This window comes from Cibotium barometz, chromosome 31 (assembly GCF_041138505.1).
Source record: "Cibotium barometz isolate CiBa-2024 chromosome 31, ASM4113850v1, whole genome shotgun sequence".
NCBI lineage: Eukaryota > Viridiplantae > Streptophyta > Polypodiopsida > Cyatheales > Cibotiaceae > Cibotium > Cibotium barometz.
In genome coordinates this window covers 36,749,585-36,776,688 of record NC_141076.1, presented here as the reverse complement: position 1 = coordinate 36,776,688, position 27,104 = coordinate 36,749,585, and the positions used below count along the sequence as shown (strand labels likewise).

General features: G+C 41.7%; 1 protein-coding gene across 1 annotated transcript; it reads right to left on the bottom strand.

Moving 5' to 3' along the window:
* Nucleotides 1-16,351: 16,351 nt before the first annotated feature.
* LOC147620821 (kinesin-like protein KIN-14R) lies at nt 16,352-25,559 on the bottom strand. Its single transcript, XM_086825097.1, has 16 exons — nt 24,078-25,559; nt 23,585-23,880; nt 23,292-23,457; nt 22,963-23,126; nt 22,702-22,864; nt 21,117-21,226; nt 20,717-20,816; nt 20,486-20,572; nt 20,090-20,263; nt 19,088-19,373; nt 18,825-18,986; nt 18,394-18,609; nt 18,240-18,277; nt 17,991-18,154; nt 17,711-17,836; nt 16,352-17,550 (listed from the first exon to the last, which is right to left on the bottom strand). Exons 1-16 carry the CDS (start codon nt 24,625-24,627, stop codon nt 16,438-16,440), a joined length of 3,915 nt encoding a protein of 1,304 aa, XP_086681223.1. The 5' UTR covers nt 24,628-25,559; the 3' UTR covers nt 16,352-16,437.
* Between the last annotated feature and the right edge of the window lie 1,545 nt (nt 25,560-27,104).

Genomic DNA, 27,104 nt, shown 5'->3' with positions numbered 1-27,104 from the left:
TGCTAGACTTGGTTAACAAAGGTGTAGAGTCGGATAGAGCTAGGTGGGGGATTTTTTTTGGTGAACAATTACGGGTGAGCAATTTCGCGAAACTGGCGAGAGGTTTTTTAATAACTGGGGGCTCATGGTCTCTCTCTCTCTCTCTCTCTCTCTCTCTCTCTCTCTCTCTCTCTCTCTCTCTCGTTATCTCTCTCTCTCTCTCTCTCTCTGCTACACTATATGGAGATGCATGAAAAATGAGGATTTGTGCTTAGGAAGTCAAGTATTTCATTCACTAGGAGTGGAGCTAGAGCAATAGAAGTGAAGCAGAATGACCTTCTATGCAAGGGGGGAAACTGACATTTGTAGAGGAGTGGCAACAAAGGATACATAAGGACAATTAGATCTAGAGATTAACATGGAATCTAAGGTGTTAAATATAGGGATCATCAAGGAGCATGTGTACCTTATCGTCTCTCAACACTTGGATCTCAAACAAACCTGACTAGAGTACAAGGTGGTTGATGTTGTGTTTCCATCATGTAATGTTGTGAGGATTTCCAAATAAAGATGGTTAGACCTAAGTGGTATGTTGCTTGCAAGCAAGCACCTCTACATGGCAACATGACATGGCTGCCACATCGTATTGCTGAAGCTCGGCAATACGACGTGGCCACCATATCATGTTGCGACATAAGAAAGGGCGATAGAGGCGATGTGAACAACGACCATGAGTGCACAAAAAACACCTTGCAAGGTCGACATAGCATTTTTAGGTGACTTGGGAAACATTTCCTCACCTAGCTATGTCAAGCAAGCATGCAACAAGAGGTGGAAGAGAAGTAGAAAGCATGTACACACACACACACACACTCAAGCACTTCAATCATACAAAAACACACACAAACACTCTCAAGAGGGAGAGAAGATAAGTAGTAAGTACACAATCAAGAACTTGGATATCGGCTCCCTTAATCATTAATAACCTACCATATTTGATAAGCAAACACAAGGGAAGGGGTGGTGTCAAATACTTCTTGGTTGTCGATGCTTGTCGATGGTCCCCTCGAGCTTGCGAGTGATCTCTTTGTCCCTTAAACCTCTTTCGATCTCCCTCCCACTCACTCTCAACCTCTTTAAATCTCTCTCCCACTCACTCTTCCTCACCTAGCTATGTCAAGAAAGCATGCAAAAAGTGGTGGAAGAGAAGTAGAAAGCATGTACTCTCTCTCTCTCTCTCTCTCTCTCTCTCTCTCTCTCTCTCTCTCTCAAGAGGGAGAGAAGAGAAGTAGAAAGTAAACACTCAAGCACTCAAGTACAAACTCAAGCTCACAAATCATTGATAAAATGTTTAGTATGATGTACTTCAGAAATTGATGGCATGTACAACGTTTTCTCGTGGGTCTTAAATTGAATCACTTGCCCAAGGGTAGATTTGAGAGAGCCATTATTTGGCTTAGAGTCTCTTTGCTTACACTTTGTGGGAGTCATTATTTGTGGCAAATAATAGGCTACACCAGTTGGTTAGGTTAGGGTTCGGGTAGGGTTAGATTTAACTATGGTTAGTTTGTTTGTGTATATAAAGCCATCTTCATGCCTTTTTTTGTATTGACCACCATTAGAAGCAAGGAGGTGACGTTCTCTACCTACCTTTTTTGTTTTTGAATCTAAAGTCTTGCATGCATCTCGCCCCCACACAAAGTCGTGCACACATTGTAACTCTCTCTCTCTCACGTCTTGCATGCATCTCTCCCCCCCCACAAATACACACACAAAGAAAAACATACAAGTATATGTATCCAAATTAGGGGGGGCTCCATGACCCAACACAAACCAGCAAGAGTGAAATATCTCGCGAAAGTGTGAAATGTGTTGGTGTGTACATGTGTCAATAACCCGAGAGAGAGAGAGAGAGAGAGAGAGAGAGAGAGAGAGAGAGAGAGAGAGAGAGAGAGTAATGTTAGAGGAACTTATGTGTTATGATTTCAACCGCTCGCCAGTTTCGCAAAACTACTCGCCCAAAATTGCTTGCCAAAAAAAAGCACCCGAGCTAGGTGGTTAGAAAGGATGTGGAAATTGAAGAATGCTGGGAGGCTCTTCAAAAACTTGGAAAGGATAAATCCCCTAGGTGGGATGGACTATCAGTTGAGTTCTTTATTCCCTTCTGGTCCTCTCTTAAGAATTAGGTGTGGTCCACATGCAAGAGTGCCTTTGCAACTCGAAGGATGGATAAGGATTTGAAGGAAGGAATTGTGAAGTTAATTCCCAAACAGCCTACATGCAGCCTACATGCAGCAACTTCAACCACTAGAGACCTATTACCATGCTTACAGTGATCTACAAGATAATGTCAAAGGTCGTTGCTCTAAGGATCAATCTAGCCTTGCAAGAGGTGATTTTCACTAAATAGTATGGGTTCATTAAAGGACAATCCATGTATGACAATATCTTTTCAGCAATAATAGGGAAAGAACTAGCTTGATATGTGTAATCTTTCAATTGGACTTGGAGAAAGCTTATGACATGGTTCATTGGTCCTTTGTAGCAAGGGTAATTGAAAAAATGGGCTTTGGAAGTAGGATAACCACATGGTTCTATACTCTTACTGCTGGAGGCCACTCTAAACTGCTACTAAATGGGAGATTAGTTGGGGGATTTGAAATCAAGATGTCTGTGAGACAGGGATGTCCTTTGGCTCCTTTGCTTTTTGCTATTGCTTCTCACCCATTGGTTGTGGCCCTGGAAAAAGCTTGTGAAAGAGGAAAGGTGACTAGGCTAAAGTTGAAGAATGGGAACCATTGGTTATTCAATGTTTTGCTGATGACTCTTTGTTATTTTTTAAAGATGATAATGATAATGTAAGGAATGCATTGCAATTAGTGATGCCTCTGGCTCCAGATGTAATATACACAAATCTAGGATTATTAATCCGACTAAGGATGGTTTTGACATGGAAAGATGGGGGTGTGAAGTTATAAATAAGGGACAAATCTTCAAACATTTGGGAGTGCCTTTTGGAGTTGGAGTGACTAACAAGGAGGTAACCAATTGGGTAGTTGAAAGGTTACTAGGCAAGATGAAGAAATGGGAAGGGATCAGGGTGGCTTTTCATGACAAGATGGCCATTGCTAACATAGTCCTTAATTCTTACATTATGTTTCTTTATCCTATGATAGAATTTAGAAAGTGTCATTGAAAAAGGATCATGGCCCTAGTCTGGGATTTCATTTGGAAAACTGTAATGATGGCAAGAAGGCTTTTGCCTGGCTGGCATGGGATAAAGTGAGCATGCCTAAAGAGTTGGGAGGACTAGGGATTTTACATTTGCCTACTCATGCAAAGGCTAGGGTACCAACTAGCCTGTCCAAATGTCTTTAACAGGAGGGGATCTAGACCAGGATGATCAATGAGGTGATTGAAGAGTTTAAAGTTCAGATGAAAGGCAAGTGGATTAGGCTAGATTGGAAGGATAAATTGTTGTCCTATGCTCCCTTGAAAATTGTATATTCCCCTTTTTGCAAGTTCCTATGTTTGAATTGGAAAGAAATGATGGGCTTGATAAAGTGGGATGGATGTACTAGAGCATCAAGAAACTCCTTCTTCAATCTTGGCATTTGGTAGACTCATAGATTTAGCCCTCCAGCCCTCCTTTGGCTCAGCGTAATTGAAGAATGGCTAGGAAGTTAAATAACAGAGGACTTAGGAGATTGGGGGATTTCTCCACTCTTCTTTTTGAACTAGCTAACTACTATACTAGTTGAGTAAACACACATACCTACTCAACCATAGGTAAAATACTAGTTGAGTAGACAAACATACCTACTCAACCATAGGTTTAAAAAAATGTGAGTGGACATGCACCATTGAAACCCTTCTAAGTACATTTTTAGATGGGGTCCCCCACCCCATTTAGATACTTCTGCCACCATCATTGGCTTTACTCCCTATTCCTTGCACAAAGGAACAATGATCATTGAACGTTCAATCATGAATGTTCACAATATCCAAAACAACAACACATCTTCTCAACTCTCACCCCGCAAAATAAAGTATTCTTATACAACCAGGAGGACACGATCAACACTAGGAAGGGGGGATATTGACCCATTTTGTAATTAATAGATGCCACCACTAATATTCTACACTAAAAGAGCAAAGGCAAACACATTAAAATGCGAATACATATTTTGATAAGGCAAACACATTAAAAGGCAAACACATTAAAATGCGAATACATATTTTGATAAGGAAACTTCTATTGCATATTTAAGGACATTTGGATGTGACTATTTTTGTGCATATTCCAAGGTCATCTAGAACCAAGTGGGTTTCCAAGAGCAAGAAGTGTATATCTTCTTGGGGCATAGTTTAGAGGGTTCACTATATGTAAACCCTTTGTATCACGTGCATTCAAGGCCTACTTTTAAAACTCCTTCTTATCTATGAAATTTTCATGAATAAATCACACCCTTTTTCTATTCAGCTTGTGAATACCTCCTTTAAATGGCCTCCATTTCATTGTTTTCTACATTTGGTATCAAAGCTATTAGTTGACTCTGCCTCAAGCATTAGCACCTTGTACACAGTATCCCAATTTTTTTATATTTGTCCATACACCTGCACCGCCATTTGTACAGCAATCTGTACATGCATAAACAGCCCCATACAGCCTCCATACTTAGTCAACAAAAGTAAGGCAACCTAGTCTTGTGCACCATCCCAAGTAGCAACCAACAATGTGCACAAATCAGCACACATCAGTCTATGAAGCAACCTCAGGAAAGTAAAGTTATTTTGGGTACTTTTTTAATTTTTGTAAACCCTACTTAAGAAAATTAATTTATTAATTTTCATAATTGAGGGTGAAAATCTAGCATTAAAGTGTTGCTATATCATGCTAAAGCATTATCGATTAAAACACCCTTGTTTGGAAACCCTAATTTTTGAGCGTTATCTGTAAGGGATCACACTAGCATTGGAAACTCCCCTTTGTTAAGACCTTCCTAGATTCATGGCATATCATGCTACCCACATGTTTATTAAAAAATTCAATGGGAAAAATTTCCACACATGGTAGACTGAGCTGAAGTTTAGTCTTATGAGGGAGGGTCTTTGGACTTTCATTGAAGGGGAAGAGAAGATAACGGAGAATAAAGCTATAGCTCAGAAAGCATGGAAGTTAAGAGGTCAAAGAGCCTTTGTCCTCATAGCCCTAGGACTCTGATAATTTTATAACCATGTTGCATATCTCCCAACCTCCAAAGAAGATAATTTTATAACCATGTTGTAGATTTCCCAACCTCCAAAGAAGTATATGAAAAGCTAGATAAGTTTTTTGGGGCTTAGGCACAAGGAAATCTAAATTTTCTTTGCAGATATAGTTTGATGGTCTTTTGATGCAACCACATGAGAGCTTTGATGGTCTTTTGATGCAACCACATGAGAGCTTTGATGCAACCACATGAGAGCTTTGATTCCACATGAGAGCTTTGATGCAACCACATGAGAGCTTTGATGCTTGTGTGAATAGGATGAATTCCTTAATGAACCATCTTATAGGTCTTAAAGCTAATGTGGAAGAAGATGTGGCCCTAGTAGTGCTCATATAAAGTAAGGTCAAGAACAAAGGAGCAAAGGGGACATCTCCACAAAGAGAACTTCAAAGGTAAAAAGTGTTCCATTTGTAATAGGAACAATTGTTGGAATGGAGATCAATGTAGCAAAACACACATTGAGGCAGCAAGCAAGGAGAAAGAGATAGAAGCACAACACTCAAATTGGATTGATGAGAATAAGTGAAGTACAAGTGAAGTGACATGAGAAGGTCACTCCATTTATAATAGGATAAATTCTTGGAGTGGAGATCAATGTAGCAACACACACGTTGAGGCAGCAAGCAAGGAGAAAGAGATAGAAGCACAACACTTAAACTAGATTTATGAGAATAAGTGAGTACAAGTGAAGTGACATGATAAGGTCACTTGCACACACTTATTAAAAAGAGAGAAAAAGTGCCATGGCCCATCATTAGCCTGCATCCACATATCAGTACCACCATAAAAATGACTATACAAATTTTCCCTGTAGTGATGAGTGAACATGTATAGGGAACCTGTGGGGCTGATCAATCCCCAAATGGCAATAAGCCCAAATCTTTGCGGGAAAGTATTCAAACTTCTCTCGTGAGAGAGTCTTCATGAACATATTTTCCACATTATCCTGTGTAGAGACATAAGCCAAGCTAATCTCTCTTACAAGGAGCCTCTTGTTGACATAATGATAAGGCACCTCAATGTGCTTTATACGAGCATGAAACACTAGGTTCTCACAATGGTTAATGCACTCTAACTATCAATGAAGATGAAATTGGGGGACTGTTATCTAATACCAAGATTTGCCAAAAGGTGTTTGAGCCATACACACTCTACAATTGTAAAATTTACCCTATACTCAGCTTTACAGCTCTCTAAGTGGCCACTGTCGTTGCTTCTTATTGAGCCATGATATACATGGATCACCAAGGTGACTAGTGTTCATGCCACAACATCCAACCCAATCGGATTCACTAAAATTATATAACTAAACATCACTCCCCTTAGCATAGAATAATCCAAGGGACTGAGTGCCCTCTAGGTATCTGAATATGCTTACTCTTGAGATTGTGCATAAATGTGCTCAACTAGGAGACCATAAACTGAATGTATGGCCTCATATTACATAGATAAATAAGCTGCTTGCTAATAAAGTGATGCATCAAATGGTTCACTTGCATCCTAGAGACAAAGCCTAGCACATTTCTCTACTAGTGTAGCAACATGCTTATGGTCTTCAAGACCAAACCATGTAAGTAGCCTCTGTATGTACTTTGATTGTAACATCACAGGGTTTTGACTGTAGTAGCAGACCCAAGGTGTGGATGTTATAAAGAGTGGGCAGAATGATAATATCTGTGCTGACTCTGTTTTTCCAAAAAAAGAGAGCTAGAGGAAGGCTTGTGACTCCTTGCCCGGATTTGATCATTTTGTTTATGTGAATGCTTTAGTTAGTGGTCTAGATGACCAGCCTTGTAATAAGAAGGATGTGTTCGAGGAAGAGGAAAATGTTTTTCTTGTAGATACAGATGCGTTTGGGAAGCGGGATCTGATGGAGGCACATAAGATGGGAAGAGGATATGGATTGTATGATGGCACTAGGGTGTCTATGGATGGAGGGACTAAGAGGAAGGCTAGCAAGAGATCTGGCTGGATTGAGCCATTTGATAAGGGCAAAGTGCTGAGGGGGTTTGTAATCTATTTGCACAGCATCGGATATTTGATTTAATCGAGTGGATCAGAACAGCTGGAAGGCTGTGTGGGAGATGGTTTTATACCCTTTTGATCCAGGAGGACATTAAAATCCTGGATGGAGTTGTTGAGGCTGTATATGAAACTGCTGTATAGAGTGATTTATGGAAGAGTGCAATTTGAAGCTTAAGGGATGCAGTGAAACACTTGAAAGTGTTTATATATGTGAGGATAATATCAAGCCCAAGAGAATTGTCATGGTTTTGGCCTTTTTAAATTCGTATTGTTTATGCTTGTCTAGTGATTTGTTCATTTTCTCTTAATTAGTTTAGCCATCATCTTGATCAAGAAGTCTAAATAGTTCATTTATAGATGTAAATTTTTGTGTGGTACTCGAACCCACAATCTCCTAATACCTCCTCCTTCATTTTAAACTCTATTTTTGCCCTAGTGTTTTTCCACATGCACCAACTTGTTTTCTCTGAGAAGCCATAGAAAACCCTTGAAAACCTTCTTTCCTTCTCAAATTCATAACCCCCACCTTAACATTGCTTTAGCCTCTTACTCTTTGTCCTTCCTCTCCTCTTGCACCCACAAAGTCTACCACGATGAAACTTGCAACCCATAGAAGCCCTGGATCTACTTCTCTTCAATTGCTCTTTCCATCATACCTTTATTCGTCATTTATCCCCTTCTTGCTTTGCTATCTTGGCCATGGCAAACAAGAGAGAGCTAGAGGTTGCTTCCCTTCATCCTTCTTTGATTACCCTTCAAGGAGGCAGCTAGGTCGTCTTCCCTTTATCCTTGTTTGTTTACCCTTCATCAGTAGCTAGGGACTACTTCCCCTCATTACCTTTCAAGGGTCCTCTTCCCTTCCCTTGAAGGCCCTCATCATTGTGAACACCTATGACCCTAGGCACACCCCTCCAAATGAAGTTATTTCTATGAGCTTGAACTCAAGGAGGAGGCAAATAGCATCAACATGGACATGGACCCTTATATGATGACATAGAAGAAAGACCTTGATTCAATGCAGGCAATGATCAAACATGGCATGCCTTTAGGGTACTTTCTAACATTTCCCATGCGCAGCAAGGATGTGTACCTCCTTGCAAATGACTAAGGCTTTACTAGAGGTCTTCCCATCTTGTAGTGCATCTTTAAGGGCATCAGATCACTCGTTGGAGTATCTACACACAAGTGTGGAGCTAGCTGTGAGATTATGTTTGTCACAAGAAGCTTGAGTTTGCCCCTTTGAGAAAGAAGAAGACCATGTAGAGCATGCAACTTTGCACTAAGCATGCTTTGGGAATCTCATGTTTTTACATCATTGTCTAACATCATCTTTCATGTTGCTAACTTCCATGTCCATGTTGATGCCACTCACCACCTCCTTGAGTTCAAGCTAAGAGACATTGGGGAGGTGCTCCAAGTAGTTGCTTCAATCGGGGGGTCATTTGGGGTCATATGTGTTCACAATGATGAGGTCCTTCAAGGGGTGGGAAGAGGCTTCTTGAAAGGTAAACGAAGAAGGACGAGGGAGGTAGTCCCTAGTTGCTTCCAAGAAGGGTAATCAGAGAAGGACAAAGGGAAGCAGCTCTAGCTCTCTATTGTTCACCATAGCCAAGATAGTTTCCAAACAAAGGTATGATGGAAAGAGCAGTTGAAGAGAAGTAGATCTCATGGGTTGCTACTATGGGTAGCAGGGCTCTGAGAAGGAGAGAAGGTTTTCTAGGGTTTCTTATGGCTTCTTAGAGAAAAAAAGATTACCCTTCGTAGATGTGGCAAAGCACTAGGGCTAGAATATGGTTTTCAATGAGAAGGTAGTGGATTGTGGGTTTCAAGTCCCACCTCATGTTCGCCAAAAATTTACATTTGTAAAATGAACTATTTAGACTTCTTGATCAAGATGATGGCCAAGCTAACAAAGAGAAAATGAACAAATCAGTAGACTAGCATAAACAGTAGGAAGTTAAATAGGTCAAAACCATGAGAGTTTTCTTTCCATTCTAAAGGGGGGTTTATATACAAAAATATAGGGGAGGGGGCTCCCTTCACACATAGATCCATCAACCCTAAACCCAATTTTGTGAAGACCCCATACTTTGTTCCTTCAAGAAACCTAAATGCTAACTAAACAGAGGACTATTTAAGCCTCTATAGCTACCTAGGGCCTTGGCTACTAACCACTACTAGCACTGTATCATTGCTTATTGTACTCTAGCATTGCACGATTAGGTAGCAATGTAGCTCTACTAAATAGCACTGCATCACTGCTAGCTAGGACTATCAGCTACTATAACTAGTAATGTATCACTAGTGTCTAGAACTATAGCACTATTAGCTCTACTAAATAGAATCGCATCACTACAGTAACTAGAGCTAGCACTCCTAGCACTACTAACTATTAGGTAGCACTATAGCTCTACTAAATAGAATTGCATCACTACAGTAACTAGCACTACTAACTAGCCACACTGCTAGCTAGGACTCTATCACTCGCTTTAGCACTATATCACTGCTAGCTAGCGTTGTAGCACTGTTAAGTAGTATTGTAGCTCTATTAAGAATTTCAGTGGCACTACTATCTAGTACTGTAGCATATTGCTAACTAGCACTATTTTATTGCTAATTATCATTGTAACTCAAGCTCTACTAACTAGCAAAGTAGCATTGTTACCTAGGACACTAGCACTATTACACTACTAGCTGGTGTTGCTTAGTGTTGAATTGTAAAGGTAAAAAAATAATGAGAGAATTTAATTCAAGTTCATCTATACAACAAATCAATGTACATCCCTTTCAATAGAAGATTACATATTATTCTAATAGTAATGTAAACCTCAGGCTCTATCAAGAAGGTGTATAGGATGTTTTTTCTTCTCGCACACACCCTATTCACTTGTATATTTCAACACTCTCCTCAAGTGAATAATCCTAGCACACCTGGACCCTATACCAAGTTTCCCTCTTACTTGATAGCCCGCGACCAGTGTCTACTCCTCCCCTCAAGTTATCTTAGCACACCTGGACCCTATATCAAGTTTCTCTCTTACTTGACAGTCCGCGACCAGTGCCTCAAGTCCCTAAACTCCATATTCCTCTCTCTCTCTATGTGTCCAAGGCTACTATAAGTGCCCGCGACCTTGACTAAAGTGCTCACACATACATCTACCACGTGGCCTACATCATCGGTGGCTCAGAGGTGGTTTTACTTTGTTGGGGCAGGTTACATTGGGTTGTGGGGTCTCTCTCTCTCTCTCTCTCTCTCTCTCTCTCTCTCTCTTAGAGATTTTTACATGGCTCCTCACTCTTTGGAGCCTCACATCTTCTCTTGTCTTCAGTCTTCTTGTCGTGGCAGCTTCTCTCCACGCGTCCGTCTCTTCTTTCAATCTTCTTGGGGCAGCTTCTCTTCTTGTGGCAGCTTCTCGTGTCCATGTCTTCTTGGGGCAGCTTCTCTTCTCGTGTCCATGTCTTCCTTCAGCTTTTCTTCTTGGTGTGGATCCTCTTCTTGGGAAGAGATATTCTTCTTCTTTCATGGCTGGGGCCATGAGCTTGTCAGTCAGGTCTTTTTGCTCCATGTGAGCAACATGTTCAAATGATTTGCTGACAGTTCCTTTGGGTTTTTGATGTTTATCTTGTGTCATTATGCAATGCAAACCCAAATTTATGCGGGAGGTCTTACCTCTTGCCTTATTCTGGACAAGGGCAGTGTCTGTTCCCATTTTTACACTGATGCAATGTGCCCAATACATAATGTGTATAGCATTCATTCTCATGCACATTCCAAATGCAACTCTGGCTGTGAATAATCTTGAATTTGAGTGAGATTTACAGGCATTAACCAAGGGTTAAATGCAAAATGATGATTTTCACAAATTTATCAGCACAATTTTCCTAAAAATTACATTAAATCAAGGGTAACCAATTTGTACGGGATGGTTGAAGTATCAAACCAACTCCGATTTGCAATCTGAAGTTATAAGGATCTGTATCAGATACCTAATGGTTAATTTGAACCCTCAATTGCACCAAAATATAGTGATTAGCACTGATTAATCACTGATTAGCAAATTAATGCTCTGTTCTGTGTGCAAAAAACAGAGTATGCGGGGAGTCCAGATCTGGTGCCTTCCACTTCAAATGAGCTCAAATGCTTTCAAAGGCATCAATAGCAATGAGTCTAGTAGAGGATTAAGCCAAGAAACACAAGATTTGACCAAATATTGAAAGCTTAATCTCTGTTTTACCAAAGTCACCTGCAGATTTGATGAAGAGTTTGGATCTCACTGTAGACTTGATGAAATTGAATTCTGTCTACACCAGCTTGTAGAGCATGCTTGATTACCCCTTGGGCTAGGAGGAATTAGAAGGATTTGACCTGATGAAGTAGCAATGGCAAAAATTCCTCAGAAAAATGGCGCCCAATAATCAAGCTTCCGCCGACGTTCTGCACTGAATTGGGCCACAAGCTTTGAGGTGTGTGTAGCCCTATGAGTCTACTATGAGTACCTAAAAGGGCTTAGCCTAATGTTATGTGTGCAAGGAGAATAGAGTCCTCCACTGGCTGGGGGTGAAGGGGAGAAGTGAAAACTCACTAAAATTTTGATTTTTTGCTAATTATCTACTAATCCTAATTAATTAACTAATGGGCTCATAAACCTAATTGATTCTAGGCATGGCTCTGATACCATGTTGAAATTTGAGCATAATGATGAGCTATGGTGGATCATACACTAGAATCAACATCATTAACAAAGTGATTAGCAAATGATTAAGATGTAATTAGTGAATAATTAGCAAATAGATTAATGTAGGCATGGATACTCAAAAACCAGCAAATTCTCATTAGGGCTATGCCTCAATTTATAGAGTTTACATCAAGCATCTAATCCCATTGATTTCTCCATGATTCACTCCCAGAATATCTCCACCTCTTGCCTGATTCTCTCCACCTCTTCTCTTTTCCCTGAATATCTCCCAGAATAACTCCACACTCCTAAATTCCCTCATGCTACCCTTTATTCTCTCCCAGTAGATTCTTCTCACCTTTTCACAAGTACTTTCACAATTACATCTCCTCTTTTACAGCCTCTATCCAAGAGCTTGTTCCCGCACACACCCTATTCACTTGTATATTTCAACAATATCAACTACACATAGTATATTGCATGTGTTTAGAGATTAATTCTTCACAAATGAATCATTTTTTAGTGATTTTTACTCTTTCTTGAGAGTCTACAAACATTGTTTTTCTTAAGTCATCAAGGTTTGTGAGAGTGTGGATTTGCTACAAATTCTTTTCACTCATGGTATCAAAAGGTGGGTAGAGAAGCAGTTATTACTAGCTCAAGGCTACTATGAAGGTGGAAATCCAATTCGGCTATACCTTGTGAGCCAAGTCAATCTTCCACATCATAAACCCAAAAGAGTCCGACAAAATCTTCTAACCCATCAGTTATGGGTTCCCAAAAAATTATCGCATGCAGTGCAAGGATTCCATGAAGGTAATGAAAATGAGGGGATCCCAAAGAAATCTACAAGATCCCCTCCACTTGCATGAAGGAAGCAATGTCGACAATGAGGCACTAACCTCCTCATTATAAATTCCATAAAAAATGGGTGCCTACATGCCTAATTATTGCACAAGGGTATTATGATGGTTATTTTACCATCTAGGTGCCTAAAGCCATCAATGAAAGAATAGCCTCGCCACCAACTTATGTGCCAAGAAGAAGCACACCCATGTCTCGCATGATGTGGCATAGCCAAAGAGCAACAAGCAGGCCACAAGAACCCTCTACCAAAAAAAGTGAAGCCACCAGAACCTACTTGCATTCTAAACAACAAGGATATGCAGTAAGCCATCTTATCATATGTATCAACATGTGAAAAGCTACCAATCGAAGCTTCAATTTCAACAATTACTCAAAGTCAACTGAATTCTTAATGGCAACAATTCAAACTATTTGCCAACTCACTTTGGAAGCTACCAGAGGAAACACTCCTAGATCATTACGTAGGCTCGAAGATCACTTGAATGTACTATATATATATATATATATATATATATATATATATATATATATATATATATATATATATATATATATATTTGGGATTCACCCCTTCCAACCATGCTAATTAGCTAATTACAATAGCAAGTGCTCAGTGAGTAAACACAAATACTTACTCACTAGTGGAAAAATGCAAGTTTGTATGCACTATGGCCTCGTCATCGACATCCTTCTAGGTACATCTCTAGATGGGGGTGCCATGGTAGGTGAAATCTTGGCCCACCCCAATTAGTAACTAACCTTCCCCATTCTTTTTGGAGGAACAATGACCATTAGGCATTCATGCAACATCATCAGTAGAGCCAAGCAACTTCTCAAATCTTCCCATAACAAATTCTTCTACTTGATCATGAGGACATGTTTGATAATAGGAAGGGAGGAATGTTAACCCATCTTGGGGTTATTAATAGGAGTTACCACTATAATTATACACCAAAGACGAATTGCCTCAACACGCTGCACATACCACTAGGACCACCAAAAGATTATCACCAACATGCCCTGCATATGGCTATAGATCTCGATCTCGAATCTACCACACTTAACCTTGTATGCTTACTTGATGGTGTATCTTGGACTATCCACACCTCTCTGACCTGGCTCTCCGACCCAACAAGTAAGTTTCACCACCAACCTAGATGATGCAAGGACACAATAATCACCATTAGGAAGAGGTATGTCAGTAACCACTCTGGTTATAACATGGTTTTATCCCACCCATCTTACCATAAGGCGCTTTTCCATCTTACCTGCTTGTAGAATGGGCACCTATCTTTTGTAAGATGGCATTGAATATATAAGGTAGCCTTACATAAGCTTAATGTTAGAAAGGGGAATTCTTAAGAATCTGGTATGTATATACTTAAGAATAATAATAATGATTGGACCATTTTTGAGTTTTGGTTAGACTAGTGTGAAAACTAGTCACTTGTATATAAGTCAATTTTGATAATAAGCAATACACATTCATTCCCTTGCAATAACCTACTCTTGCTTGCTTGTATATTGTATCCTATTACATTTTTGCATGCTAGATAGATTGCTTGCATGAACAAGTTTACTTGTAGATTGCTCCCTCTCATTATCTTCTTCTTTATCCACCTTTTCTAAGAGAGAACCATAGGAAATGCCATTCTCTTCTTGCCTCCATCTAGGTATAGAGATATCTTCCTCATTATCCCTCATAACCATGGAGCATTCCGGTGTGATAAACGAAGTGAGAACACACGATAACCGCCTCAAGAGCTATAACATGTACATATTAGAAAGAAGAAGAACGCATGAGAATCCACACAATAGTAGAGCACCAAAGAAAGAATAAATAACTTTAGTGATCTAGAGTCTAGCTACTGTATAGATAAGAAACTCAGCCTACTCGTTGACTCAAGTAGTACTCAAGTACTCATTGTTTTATGTCACCAGGATACATTAGAAAGTTGATTCTAGATCAGAAAAAGGAAAAACCTATGAGGGCTGAATTGGCACGTGGAAAAATGTTATTCACTTGTCATAAAATAGAAAAGATTGAGTTCTTGGAGGAAATAAAACTCGATGTTCTCTCAAAGTTTTGCCCTTGAAAACTTATGATGTGATTCTTGGCATGGATTAGCTATTTAAAAATCGAGTAGATATCCATTATCTCGCAAAGGAAGATTTCCTTTATAAATGCTGATGGTGATAAGGTCCAAAGTGTTGGACCACTAGAAACCCTACACTTCAACTAGTCAAAGCATCTAAGATGAAGGGACTTAGAAAACGATAGTGGTGAAACTCAACCCTATAGATAAGGAGTCTTAAGGTGGTGAGTCGGAATGGCTAAGTAAGCATGCATATATTTTTCTAGAAGAACTCAAAACTTTCTCCTTAAAGAGAATTAGACCATGAGATTGAACTCATTTCCAGAAGAGAAATAGACCATAAGATTGAACTCATTCTAGAAGCACAATAAAAAAGCTTATAAAATATATGTTCCCCAAGCCATTGAATGGGTTAAGATCGGGAAATGGGTTCAAAGCTCTTTAGGGGTGCAATGTCAGTGGGGGGACTGGTTGATTGGCAGATGGACAGCTAATGGTGGACATGTTGATGTGATCTTTAATATCATCGAATGTTGTTGTTTATGGGAAATATGGAACTCCAAAAACTGCATTGTGTTTCAAAAAGCTTGTGATACAAGAATTGATATTAGTGGATTGATACATAAATGTATATGTATGTGCTAGTCTATATGTTTGGTTAATAAATTGAGTGGGGTTAAGTTGTTTCACTGATTCAATCCCTGTAATCTGCTATCATTTGATCCTTCTCCTTTTGGGGTCACTTGCAAACATACTGAGCTGTGCCTAATGATCTGGTGTAATGCTAAGCAAAGGGTGAATACTAAGCCTATCAAATATGGACCTAGAACAAAGAGATGGTACAAGAAGGTCAAGCAAGCAAGTTACATCTTTGTGGCCTTTGTTGAGAAACCTATGGGAACTAGACCTACAGTCAAAACTTGGTTTCAAAAAGGGGAGACAGGAGATGAAGGGTGATGTTCTGGCAAAATAGGCTCCTAGGGGTTGCTCAACTGAAGCTTTGGTGGAGGCTTGCATTTTACTTGGGTACGAGTTGTCCTGGGATGAATCTTCTTTTGTATTAGAGGATGATAGATGAGATTTAGTGTATTGCCTGCTTAATGGTGGAGGCTTGCATTTTACTTGGGTACCAGTTGTCCTAGGATGAATCTTCTTTTGTATGATTTTTTGAGGGAGGGGTGAACACGTTTGATGGTTTAGTTACGATCCCAAACGTGGCCTTTGAGGGAGGGTTGAGAAAATCCAATCCAGTCTGAATCACAATCACTCGAAGCATGCAGCTGAATATTATCCCCTTTTACTACCCCAAGGTTCAGACCTTAGATTAATAATCTTCCATTGCCACTTACATCAAGAAGTTCTCGACATTAATGCGTGGAGAACTCTATCATCTTCATAAACCCTAGCTGGCTATCAAGCCCAACACAGCATTCCGATCATGCAAGGTGATAAGTTCATGTAATGGAAAATGTCATTGGGTAGTCCTCATACATTGTCTTTTTCATCAGTAATACAGATACATTACCTATTCCATGCCCTCTCTCTGTTATACATGGTTGCTTTGCCTGCTGCAGGTGTGGGGTTGTTCACAACCACCCTCTGCGCAACACCTGTAAATGTAGTTGCTGCAGGCAGCATCATCGCCGTTGTAGCTGTCACCACATTCCATGGCTGCTGGAGCTGTTGTTGGGCCTGCTGAGAAGAAAGAGGTGCTGCGGGCCTCCCCCAGGTTGTGGCAATGCTCACCCTTCTCATCTTGTTCACACCTTGTCTTTCGCCTTCAGCATTCTGATCTCTCTTCTTCTGTGCAGTCATCACTCTTTCAGCAACGGGCAACCGGGTACCATCTTGATCAGCAGCAGCAGCAGGGAATGGCGGCAGGTGGGGAGACTTGAAGTAGCTGGGCTGGAGATGGGGAGACTTGAAGTGTATTTTGCGAGGGATACTTCGTCTTAGGACAGTGGATGGGGCTATGGAGGTACCCTTCTTCCAGCCAGCAGTTTTAGGAGAAGAACCTACTGCAGGAGCAACACTACGCTGCAGGTGGGGCATCAGATTCTCATCTGGGAAAGAGTCTTGCAAGCTTTCAGAGGATGACCTGACGCTGTCCATGGCATCCGTCGTGTAAGGCTGGGCTGCTGTAATTGGAGGTAGAGCATTAGCCGTAGCCATGGAGGACCTCCTGCGAGGCACCCCACATAAAGAAGCTCTTCCAGGCTTCATTGCAATCCCTTTGAGTGTGGCAGGGGATAACACATTGTACCTTGACGGCACCACTTTCATCTTACCTGGTGTCTTATTAGTAGTTATCACTGTTGCTGCAGCATCCTCGTCATCCACCTCATCACCTTTTGATGGGCACTTCTCCATTGAGCTCCTCTGTAAACCATCCATGGTTTCTACCTTGTTTTCCTTAGCATTGTTCTCGCCTAATGGCTTCCTGAGGACCAAACCCTCTGGCACAGGCTCAAGAGCCTTCCTCTGCCCAGCAAGCTCTGTCAAAGAGTTACAAGAATCTTTGGTCTGAAGCTCTTCCCTAAGCTTTTCTATCAAAAGTTGCTGCTCTTTGAGCTTGCATTCAGCTGTGGATCTTGCGTTTCTTTCCATCGCTATCATCCCCTCGAGGTCCCTTACCTGCATCAACATTTTCTACCTAAGGTCACCTTCCAAAAGCTACACAAAATAGAAAAGTCATCACAGAACTTGCTACAGAAGATGGAGGTGATGATGTAATAATAAAAACTCCACTAAAAATAATGTCACTACAGAAAGTGGTCAAGTTTTGGTAAGAGACCTTGTCAGAAAGAGCCCGGCAAGTCTGCTCCTTAATTTTCACAGTGTCCTCTAGCTTTTTATGGCTATCCTCTTGCTTTCTAAGGCTTTCATCTTTCAGTCTTCCATCTTGTTTAGATTTCTCAACCTGGGCAAACAGAAAGTAAGGGGCAAGGTCAGTAAGTGAAAGGTCCTGAAGGGTCAGTTTAGAGATGAGTACGGGAACATGTGCACGCACGTGTGTGTGTGTGTGTGTGTTTTGTTTGGGGGGGGGGGGGGGGGGGCGGGGGTGTGTTTGTTACCATTTGCTTGTACTTCACTATCTCTGTCGAGTCAAGCTGTTTTCGAGCAGGACCAAGCTCAACTCCTCGCACTCTACTGGCAAAATTCAGCGAACAAAGAGTCTCCCCTGCATCTAGCTCACTTGGACTAATCTGAACAAACATCAAAGTCTTTGATTCACCCCCTGCAATCCCACAAGCACCACCTCAAATCTAACCACAAGTTTCAATCACAACCATTTAGCTATTCTTGCAAAGCTGTGTTCATACCCAAGGAGTCTTGCAAGAGGTGAGTAAGCTTTGAGTTTCTGCAGTATCTCAAGTTATATTAGCATATAGCATATATGAATGAGGACCTGCAATCAAATGTCATGACATACTTGCATATAAAATCTTCTCCCACTATCACAGCCTTTGACTGTACCTGTAAGGTACATGACTGCTCTTGGTCGCCAACGCATATATGACATCGCCTAGTGCTGATAAAGACTTGTTTATGCTCTGGGCTTCCTTGAGTCGCTCACCTTGGACATCTGTCTTAGCAACTCTCTCGCTCCCGGCTAAATCAACAAGCCAAAGCTTGCTTCTAGTGCACTCCCCAGTAAGCATACTTTCTCCTTTCACCATGACACAAAGCATGCTGCGAATAGAACACAGTGATGATCAAGATTCAGAACTAAAGGAAGACTGGATACACAACCAACCCTGCCCATCAGTGGGAGCCGTCGGGGATGGACAGGAAATCTTGCCCATTCAACTCTTTGCCTGCGCCATCGCATGAGCGGAGACTTGTGTGTATCCAGCCTAAGGAATGCCTCAAATAAAGACAATGACATGGAGGGGAGTAACATATACCAGTGGGATCTGCTGCTGTGTTCGTTAGAGTTAGTAGACCCCACGGCTCTTGCACTGCTGCCTGTCTGAAGTACATCCCACACTTCCTCCATGCATTGCACTCTCGCTTCTGTTAGGCCAGGCACATGATGCACTCCCTCTGCCGCCTGCTTGATTTCGAGCCTTGCATCACAAAAAGATAGCTCTCAGATCTCACTCTTGTAGTATGTTGACATCACTCAGGGATCATGGACATGAGAAAAACAAAGAAATTTAAACCTTACTTCTTGGCACATTGTCCTGGTGCCAGCGGTGATGCCAGTAAATCTCGTATCTGCTCGTTATACACCTCGGCCACACTCACAGAGATGTTGTATTCATACTGTCCCTTCCTTTCAGATGCCAAGCGAAAGAGCTCTTCTAGTGTGCGGTAATTTACTCCTCTGTTGTTCTCAGTGCCTTCCATGGTGAAGGTCTTACCAGTTCCAGTTTGGCCATAGGCAAAGATGCACACATTGTAGCCATCCAATACCGAAACCACAACCGGCACAGTATCCATAAACACGTCCACTGATACAGGAAAACATTCAACCACAATGTTAATCCTCCATGCTGTAGTAGGAGTTTATTATTTGGGACAAGGGTTCTAGGGATGTATCAATGTTTTCAAAATGCAGAGATGCACAAAGAGATTAGGAAAGTGTTTGTTGGAGGGGTTGAATAAGCCGAGAATGATTGGGCCTTGGCATGGGAGACCCGGTAAAAAAGTATTGCAGATCATAGTAGGAGACCTAATGAGCTTATCAACCTCAGTCCTACCATCCGTATGTGGATAGCATGTGAAACATCACAATGCGCATACCCCCAGTCCCTTGCCTGTAACCCATGTCCAGTATACTATGCGACTGTGGGACATGCCCATAACCTGTGTCCAATAGATAACCTTCCATACTGTGTGATGGGGGTCATCCTGCATTATCTCCACTCAGATCACATGGGTGCCACAGTCACACAGTATGGAAGGTATCTATAGGTCTCTAGTATGCATGGCCATGAGACTTTGGGAACGCACATAACTCCAATTTCACATGCAATCCACATGACAGTGAGAGGAGCATGGTTGATTGCCTCATTGAGTCCACCACTTTGGATCGCACAAATACTCAAGTTTGCACATCTGTTCCCCCATGGTTGGAGCTAAGCATTCCCACCACCAACTGCGCCTGTGATAAATCGTCACAAAATACACCACGACCTTGCACAAGCCCTCTGTCTTGGATGCTTACACTGATTGTTAGAGGGTGTGAAGACACGATCGAATTTGAACACTTTTTTGGCTCCATTGGAACGGACAGTAATCTCATTGTCCCGAGCTGCATCAAACTCAACAACCGAAGAAGCTCCAGCATTCATTTCTGTTGTATTCAAGGGCCGGCATCGGCAGAACACTCGTATGTTTCCTGCATGCAGAAGGAGAGAATTGTATACACAAGCAACAAGCCTTTTTTTTTTAAAAGCTCAGGCATAGCACACCCTTTGGCAATGTTGATCCTATCACATCCATGAGTGAGAGGGTTTTGCAAACAGCCTCATGTCCATTAGACAACAGCCCTTGAAACCTCGGTGGATGGGCTCTATCCAAGGGAAGGTGCAGGCTATATGTAAAAAAAGGCTTCAGTTACCTTTGAGCTCCAGCACCTGGTTATAGTATAATCGTAGACCCTGTCCCTGTTTGACAAATTTCTTCTTTAGCTCTTCAAGCTCATTGACTGCAAAATCCAAAACACAAGCGCATTTCTTTGAAAAAAACAACAGAAGTGCCTTGCTTGCTTGAATGTGACAACAAATGCAGGTATAAAATTATAAGAGACTTAGGAGTAGAGGACTGGTGATGAGCTGAAAGAGATGCATACCTAAATCTTGAACCTTTCCGGTCATACTTTGGATTGCTGGAAATGAGCTCACCCATTCGTGGGCCTCCTTTGCAAGTATGCTATAATCCTTCTTAAGCAACTGCACTAGCAAGAATGAAGTACATAAATCCCACTTTAATCATACATTATCACATGTGTGACACATGTAATGCTCTGTAAAACTTGTAAAACTAGATTACTACTTGCACTTAGGGTCTTGATAGACATAACCCCACCCATGAGAAGGGGAGATCCACCTGCCCACTCTCCCGGGCCCATCCTATGGGCAACGCGTCTGTCTGTGACGACTCTAAGAGGACATGTACAAAACTTTAAGAAACAGTAGTCTTTTTTTTTTAAAAAAAAAATCTATCGATCATCAAGCTATCTAGAGAATCACCTGGAATTTGGTAGCGATTTCAAGCAAAGCAGCAAGCCACTTTTGCTTCTCGCTTTCAGCCTTATCTTTTACTTCCTTCAAATCATTCAGTTGTCCCTCCACAGCCTGGGCTGTCAATGCAACAAACACTTCAATATGGAATTTATCATATTATATGGCACAAAACCTAAAAGATATCATAAAGTTGTCTCTCCCTCTCCCACTTCCACTCTCTCTCTCTCTCTCTCTCTCTCTCTCTCTCTCTCTCTCACACACAGTTTGTCGTATATGCCTTCGTGTTGCATTCTACCGACGTTAATTCCTCTCTCTCACAGTTGTCCCTTCACAGCCTGGGCTGTCAATGGAACAACACTTCTATCTATATCATATAATATGGCATAAAACCTTAAAAATATTATAAAGTTGTCTCTCCATCTCCCGCCTCCTCTCCCCCTTTCTCTACCCGAGGACCAACGCAGAGAGCTCTCACTGATATTTTCCAGACCCAACCTCAAGGGCAGACCCACCCACCCTACCTGGACCCCAGGCTGATGTAGGAGCCCGACCTAGAGGAGTGACACCCGACCTAGAGGAGTGACACTGGATAGAGCCACTGAGCAAAGCAGAAGTTGACAACCTCAACCCGCGCCACCATAGGAGGATCAGGGCATAGGACTTCCTCATGCCGGCTCAGCTTTACCACTCTGAGTGCCATGTTGCAGTGCCCCATGCAGGATATCTTAGGATGATATGCGAGCCTTATGCTCTTTGTACATGGATCAGCCCTAGCATCTCAGCTTTAGCATTTTCGCTGTCATTTTCTTTCATTTCAGTACCCATGTTGATGTATTCCAGGGACATGATGTAATCCTTTTGATTTCTAGGTCACTTTGGCCTTCTGTAGATTTTAATATAACTTTCTTTCTTCCTCCCAAATTCCTCTCTCTCTCTCTCTCTCTCTCTTGTTAACCTTGTTTTGGTCTCATGGGCCATTTCGGCCTTTAGGAGACATTAATATATCTTTCTTTCTTTTCTCTCTCTCCAACCTAAGCCCACAAAGCTTAGATCAGGAATCACCAAGGGGGCAAGGAGCACTAGCTAAAAGTCTTCAAGTAGATTAATCAGTCCTCAATTAGAGTTTGTAGGTGAAGAAGTGCATAGAAGTACGAGTGTAGGTAGAACCATGGTGTTGACACCATTCTTGTAAGTTTGGTCCTATTTCGTCTAGGTGATAGATAGAAAAGAAAGGAACAAACAAATCCAGTAAGGTGTCTTAGGTCTTGTCTATCCCACCACAGTAGTAGAGCCATTCACACAACTAGAGACCACAAACCCTAAGAAAGACATTTTTGCATTCAAAATGATGAGGTTGATAAATTTGTTATTAACCTCATCATTTTGAAAATGATGAGCCATTCAAAATGATGAGGTCTTGTCTATCCCACCAACAGTGGTAGAGCCATTCACATAACTAGTGACCACAAACCCTAAGAAAGATATTTATGCATTCAAAATGATGAGGTTAACAAATTTTTAGCTAAACGTGCAAACTAAAGAGAGGCATCGAAAAGAAAAAACACAAGACAACATAGTGAAGAAGTCATACCGAGAGAGTCTACATGAAAAGATCTACAGTCAAGCTCTTTTTGAAGCTTATCATTTTGGTGGTTGGCATCTTGCACAGATATCCATGCTTGATGCACTTCATTTTTTAGCTCCTGTATCTTCAATTCATACTGGCGCACACATTTTCTTGCCTTGCTCTTCATCTGCCAAAGAAACAACACATGTCAACAACATAAAAGCACATCTAGACATGAAAAAAATTCATCAAGAAAGAAAAGATTTCAGAGAGAATATATATAACCTTTTGTCTTCTAGTCTGATCGCTTTGCACTTGCAGCCGTAGTGGCTCTTTTACATCAGGAACGGCAGTTTTGTGCATAGAGTACTCAAATTTTTCTTCACAGTTTTCTGAAAGGTTTCGATCCACATGCATGCCCAAATTCAATTGGCCATGCTTTACTGACCCTGTCATTACCATGCACCTACTTAGTTACACAGGTGTTATATGGCACCTTATGTACATGCCCAAATTCAATTGGCAATGCCGTCCGGTCATATCGATCACCTGCTTAGTTACACAGGTGTTATATGGCACCCAAACGCTTATGTAGATGCATATGGTTGGCATACCTTGAGATGAAACTTTTCTTACACATATCCCATTGATTGTTGGGCTCCCCACAATGCCACGGAAGGAAATTGAAAGGCCCTTATCTTTGACAAGTGCCATTGCATTCATCAAAATCAGTGGTGTGTTTGATCCCACTTTTGAGTACACGTCAAGCTTGGCTACAACCTGCCCAATACAAGATGGATTGAAGATATGAACAGGCTGGCAAACAACCCCCACATTCAAGACTGGTCCAAAACTCACCCTAACGGAACTTATACAGGGTTGCAAAGTTTCTAATCAAAAAACTTGCCTTTTTATCTTGTACTAGAACATCAAAAATGCGCAGTCCAGGAGGGCCATTTGTGAATATTATCTCAGCAAAGTGCAGATCGACCAGGTAATCTCCTGGAGGCATGCCTTGAATGATGTAGAGGAAGTTCCCATATCTTGCAGTTTGGTATATTGAGGGGTCCTTGGTGTTTGTGATGCTTTCCCCTGTGCGAAGAACATCTCCTCCTTCGAAGTGGCAATCTTCTAAGAAGTCTATTCCAAAAGATGTACTTGGAATGGAAGACCCGCCAGCATTAATGCACAGAACTATATTTTCTGCAACATGGATTTGAGAGAATTAGCTTTCAGTACTTCTGAAAGGGTCCCCTTTAAGGGCATTGGTCCTCTATATCTATAAAAAACCCCTTATGACATGTTTAAAGCAGGTTTAGCTTGATGCAGCAGCAGCATTTGTATGCATACTGTTCATCCAAATCAAGGTGTGTGTGATGGTATCAGAACTGTATATTTACCTGGCAAAGACTCCTCAAACTGGCTTCCATCCACCAGAGTCACACCCTGTGAGGACATATCACTGTCACAGTCTTCTGCGTCATCTTCACTTGATGTACTCCCACTGTAACCTGTTGTAGTGTTTGTGTCTTCTGATACAGAGATTTGAGGAGAAGACTGAAGCTGGGTGCGATTCAAAGGAGATAAAGGTGATCCATGAAGGCTGCCATTCGAAGGGGTCAAAGGATTTTTAGATGGTGTCCCAGCTTTGACACCTTCATTCTCAAGGTCTCCCATCTTAGTATCACCATCTGCAACCACAAGAAGACAACTCTTGTTCGGATTTTCTGTATTTCCAGCCGACATAGCTGGCTCTTGATGCATGTTAATGGATCCATATCCATCCTCAAGAGGACAGTTCTTGATCTGAGATTCAGTAGTTCCAACCACATTAGTGGCCTCTTGTTGCATGTCTATAGGTGCATACATACGGTGAGCCTCGAAATTGCACAGTTCATCAGTGCCAAAACTGCCATTTGTGCCCTGGCTATGAAACGAGGAGCTTTCCATCTCTGTTAGGGCTTCTGATGGAGGAGACAAACCTGTGTCTAGTGCCAGTTTTTCTGTGCAAGAAGACTGATCTCTGCTGTGGTAAAGGAGTGGTCTTGTTGGTCTGCAGGGGTTTCTTTGGTGTGCCTGGTTTCCTGAAAGAAATCCTCTAGTGTGTTGCTGGAGTTGAGGGATGATCTTCTAGGATGTCTAAGGGAACAAAAACACCGTAGATTCTGTATCGTTTCCGCATGAGCGTTCTCGACAGGTCAAAGAGCAGTCTTTCTGTGACAGCAGCTAGGGTTTATGGAAAAGGACAGAAACCTTGAATTTTCAGAGCTGCTGTGATAATTCTTTATTAGATGGTTTCTTTGATAAACCTGCCTGAGCCCAGAACCATCACAAATATATCTTGTCAAAGCATGGGTCCATCAATTGCACAATTCTTGGATGTCAACTACACAAAGTGCAGAATTTTTTCTTCACGTTTGTGAAACGAAAAATACACTCAAAGAAGTGGCCTCTTCGTGAGAAAAAACCTAACAGTGCATAGAAAAGAAGAAATGTACCAGGAGTTTCTCTGGATCCACCTCTTCTTCAGGGCAAGTTTCTGCTGAGTGCTCAGAAGAGATATGCTGAGATGAGGGGACGAAACTAGGGTTTGGTAGACATCTGCGGGGACGACTAGGGTTCTGCAAAAATCTGCAAACAAGAGGAATGTGCAGAGATGGGAAGGTTTGGCAGGATGAAAGCCCTTCAATTTTCCCGTAGAATTCCCGGCCGCGGTTCGAAGAAGCTAAGACAGCGATGGCGAGGTCCAACAATCTCGATGTTGTCTTCTTGGCGAACTGCAGAAACCAGTGATAGTGAACAGAACGTTCCCTCGTTCGTCTGTATTTTTTTCCCGTGTGAGTTGAGAGAGAGGGGGAGAGAGAGAGAGAGAGAGTGTGTGTTTGGAGCTGACCTGTACCTAACGGGCACAACTCTCTTTGAATAAAGCCGTTAGATCTTTTATCCTTTCATCTGAACCGTTGGTTCGTTTTCCCAAAAACGGCTCAATTTTTCAAAAACTGAGCATAGTGAAGTACCTTGTCATGAAGGTGCCTTGCTTCACAGTAAATAAACCCCCGGTTTGTGCACAGTACACCAGAGATGGAATTGACAGTACGCTAACTTGTTTATTGCATTACATTGCTTCCATGTGGAGAGATCTCAAACCGTCCACGTGGTACAAGTGGCTAGAGAGGAGCTCTCAAACCTGTCTCGTGGTAAATATGGGATTAGTTTCTCGTATTGCTGCTTGAGCGGCTGTGCCGCCCTTTAGAAGAGAGAGCATGTGGCAAGAGAGAGCATGCAAGTCATGGATCCGTGCGTAGAAACAAAACTCAGCGTGTGTGTCAACTCTGTGTACACATACGTGCGATTGTGTGTGTTTGTGTGTGCATGTGCACCGATGTGTATACACGTGTATATCTCTATATGCATATGCGCAACAGTGTGTGGGTGTGCATCTATGTGCTTATGTTTGTGAATGTATGTGCATGTGTGTGTACATGTGTATGTATGCACGAACACTTATGTGTGCACGTACACGTGTGTGTTTGCACACTCGAGTGTGAACGTGCATATGCATGCACATGCACGTGCATGTATATCTGTGTGTTGTGCATGTGTGTGTGTGTGCATGTACGCACGCGCACGTGCACGCAAGTGTGTATGTGCAAGCATGCTAGTACACTAACTGAGTACTATTTAGTACTTTTGATTAACAATTTGGTGATGTGGCCCGAGTACTTTTGAGTACTACTCTTTAGTACTATCTTTGTCTTATTTTAGTACTAAGAGAAGCACTCTCGTGCTGTGGCCTAACTAATTGATAGTTGCACTATTTAGTACTATGTGGGTACTATTTAATACTATTGATTAGTAATTTGGTGTTGTAGCCTAACAATTTGGTAATAGTATTGTCAAGTACTATTGAGTACTATTGAGTATAGCACTCTATTGTTATAGCCTAACTAATTGGTAGTAGTACTTGTTAACCTAGACGGACATTGAGACGTACTATGTTTTACGTCATTAATTTAAATATTCTGAGTCATGGGCCGGGCTTGTCGGCACCATATGTTAAGGATGAAGGGATTGGGTGATCGCCGATGAGAGGCGCACCTTGAATATCAGTAGGATAAGGGTTAGGATCGGCCGGCCATGTATGGGCGCCCAAGTGTGAACGGCCAAGTCACCTATAAGAGTCAAATGTAACCCTAAAATCCTCATTCTCATGTGTTGTGAATACAAGAGTGCTCTTGCCTTATCTCCTTGGTTTCCTTCTCCTGCGTGTGTGTGTGAGAGAGAGAGAGAGAGAGTGAGAGAGCGATCGAGCACTGTGTAACGGCACGGCGGCGGAGAGGCGGTAGAGCGGCGACGGCAGCTCCTTCTTCACTGCGACGCGGGAATCCTTCAAAGCGGCGGTTGAGCGGTGAGTGGCACACCTTTTG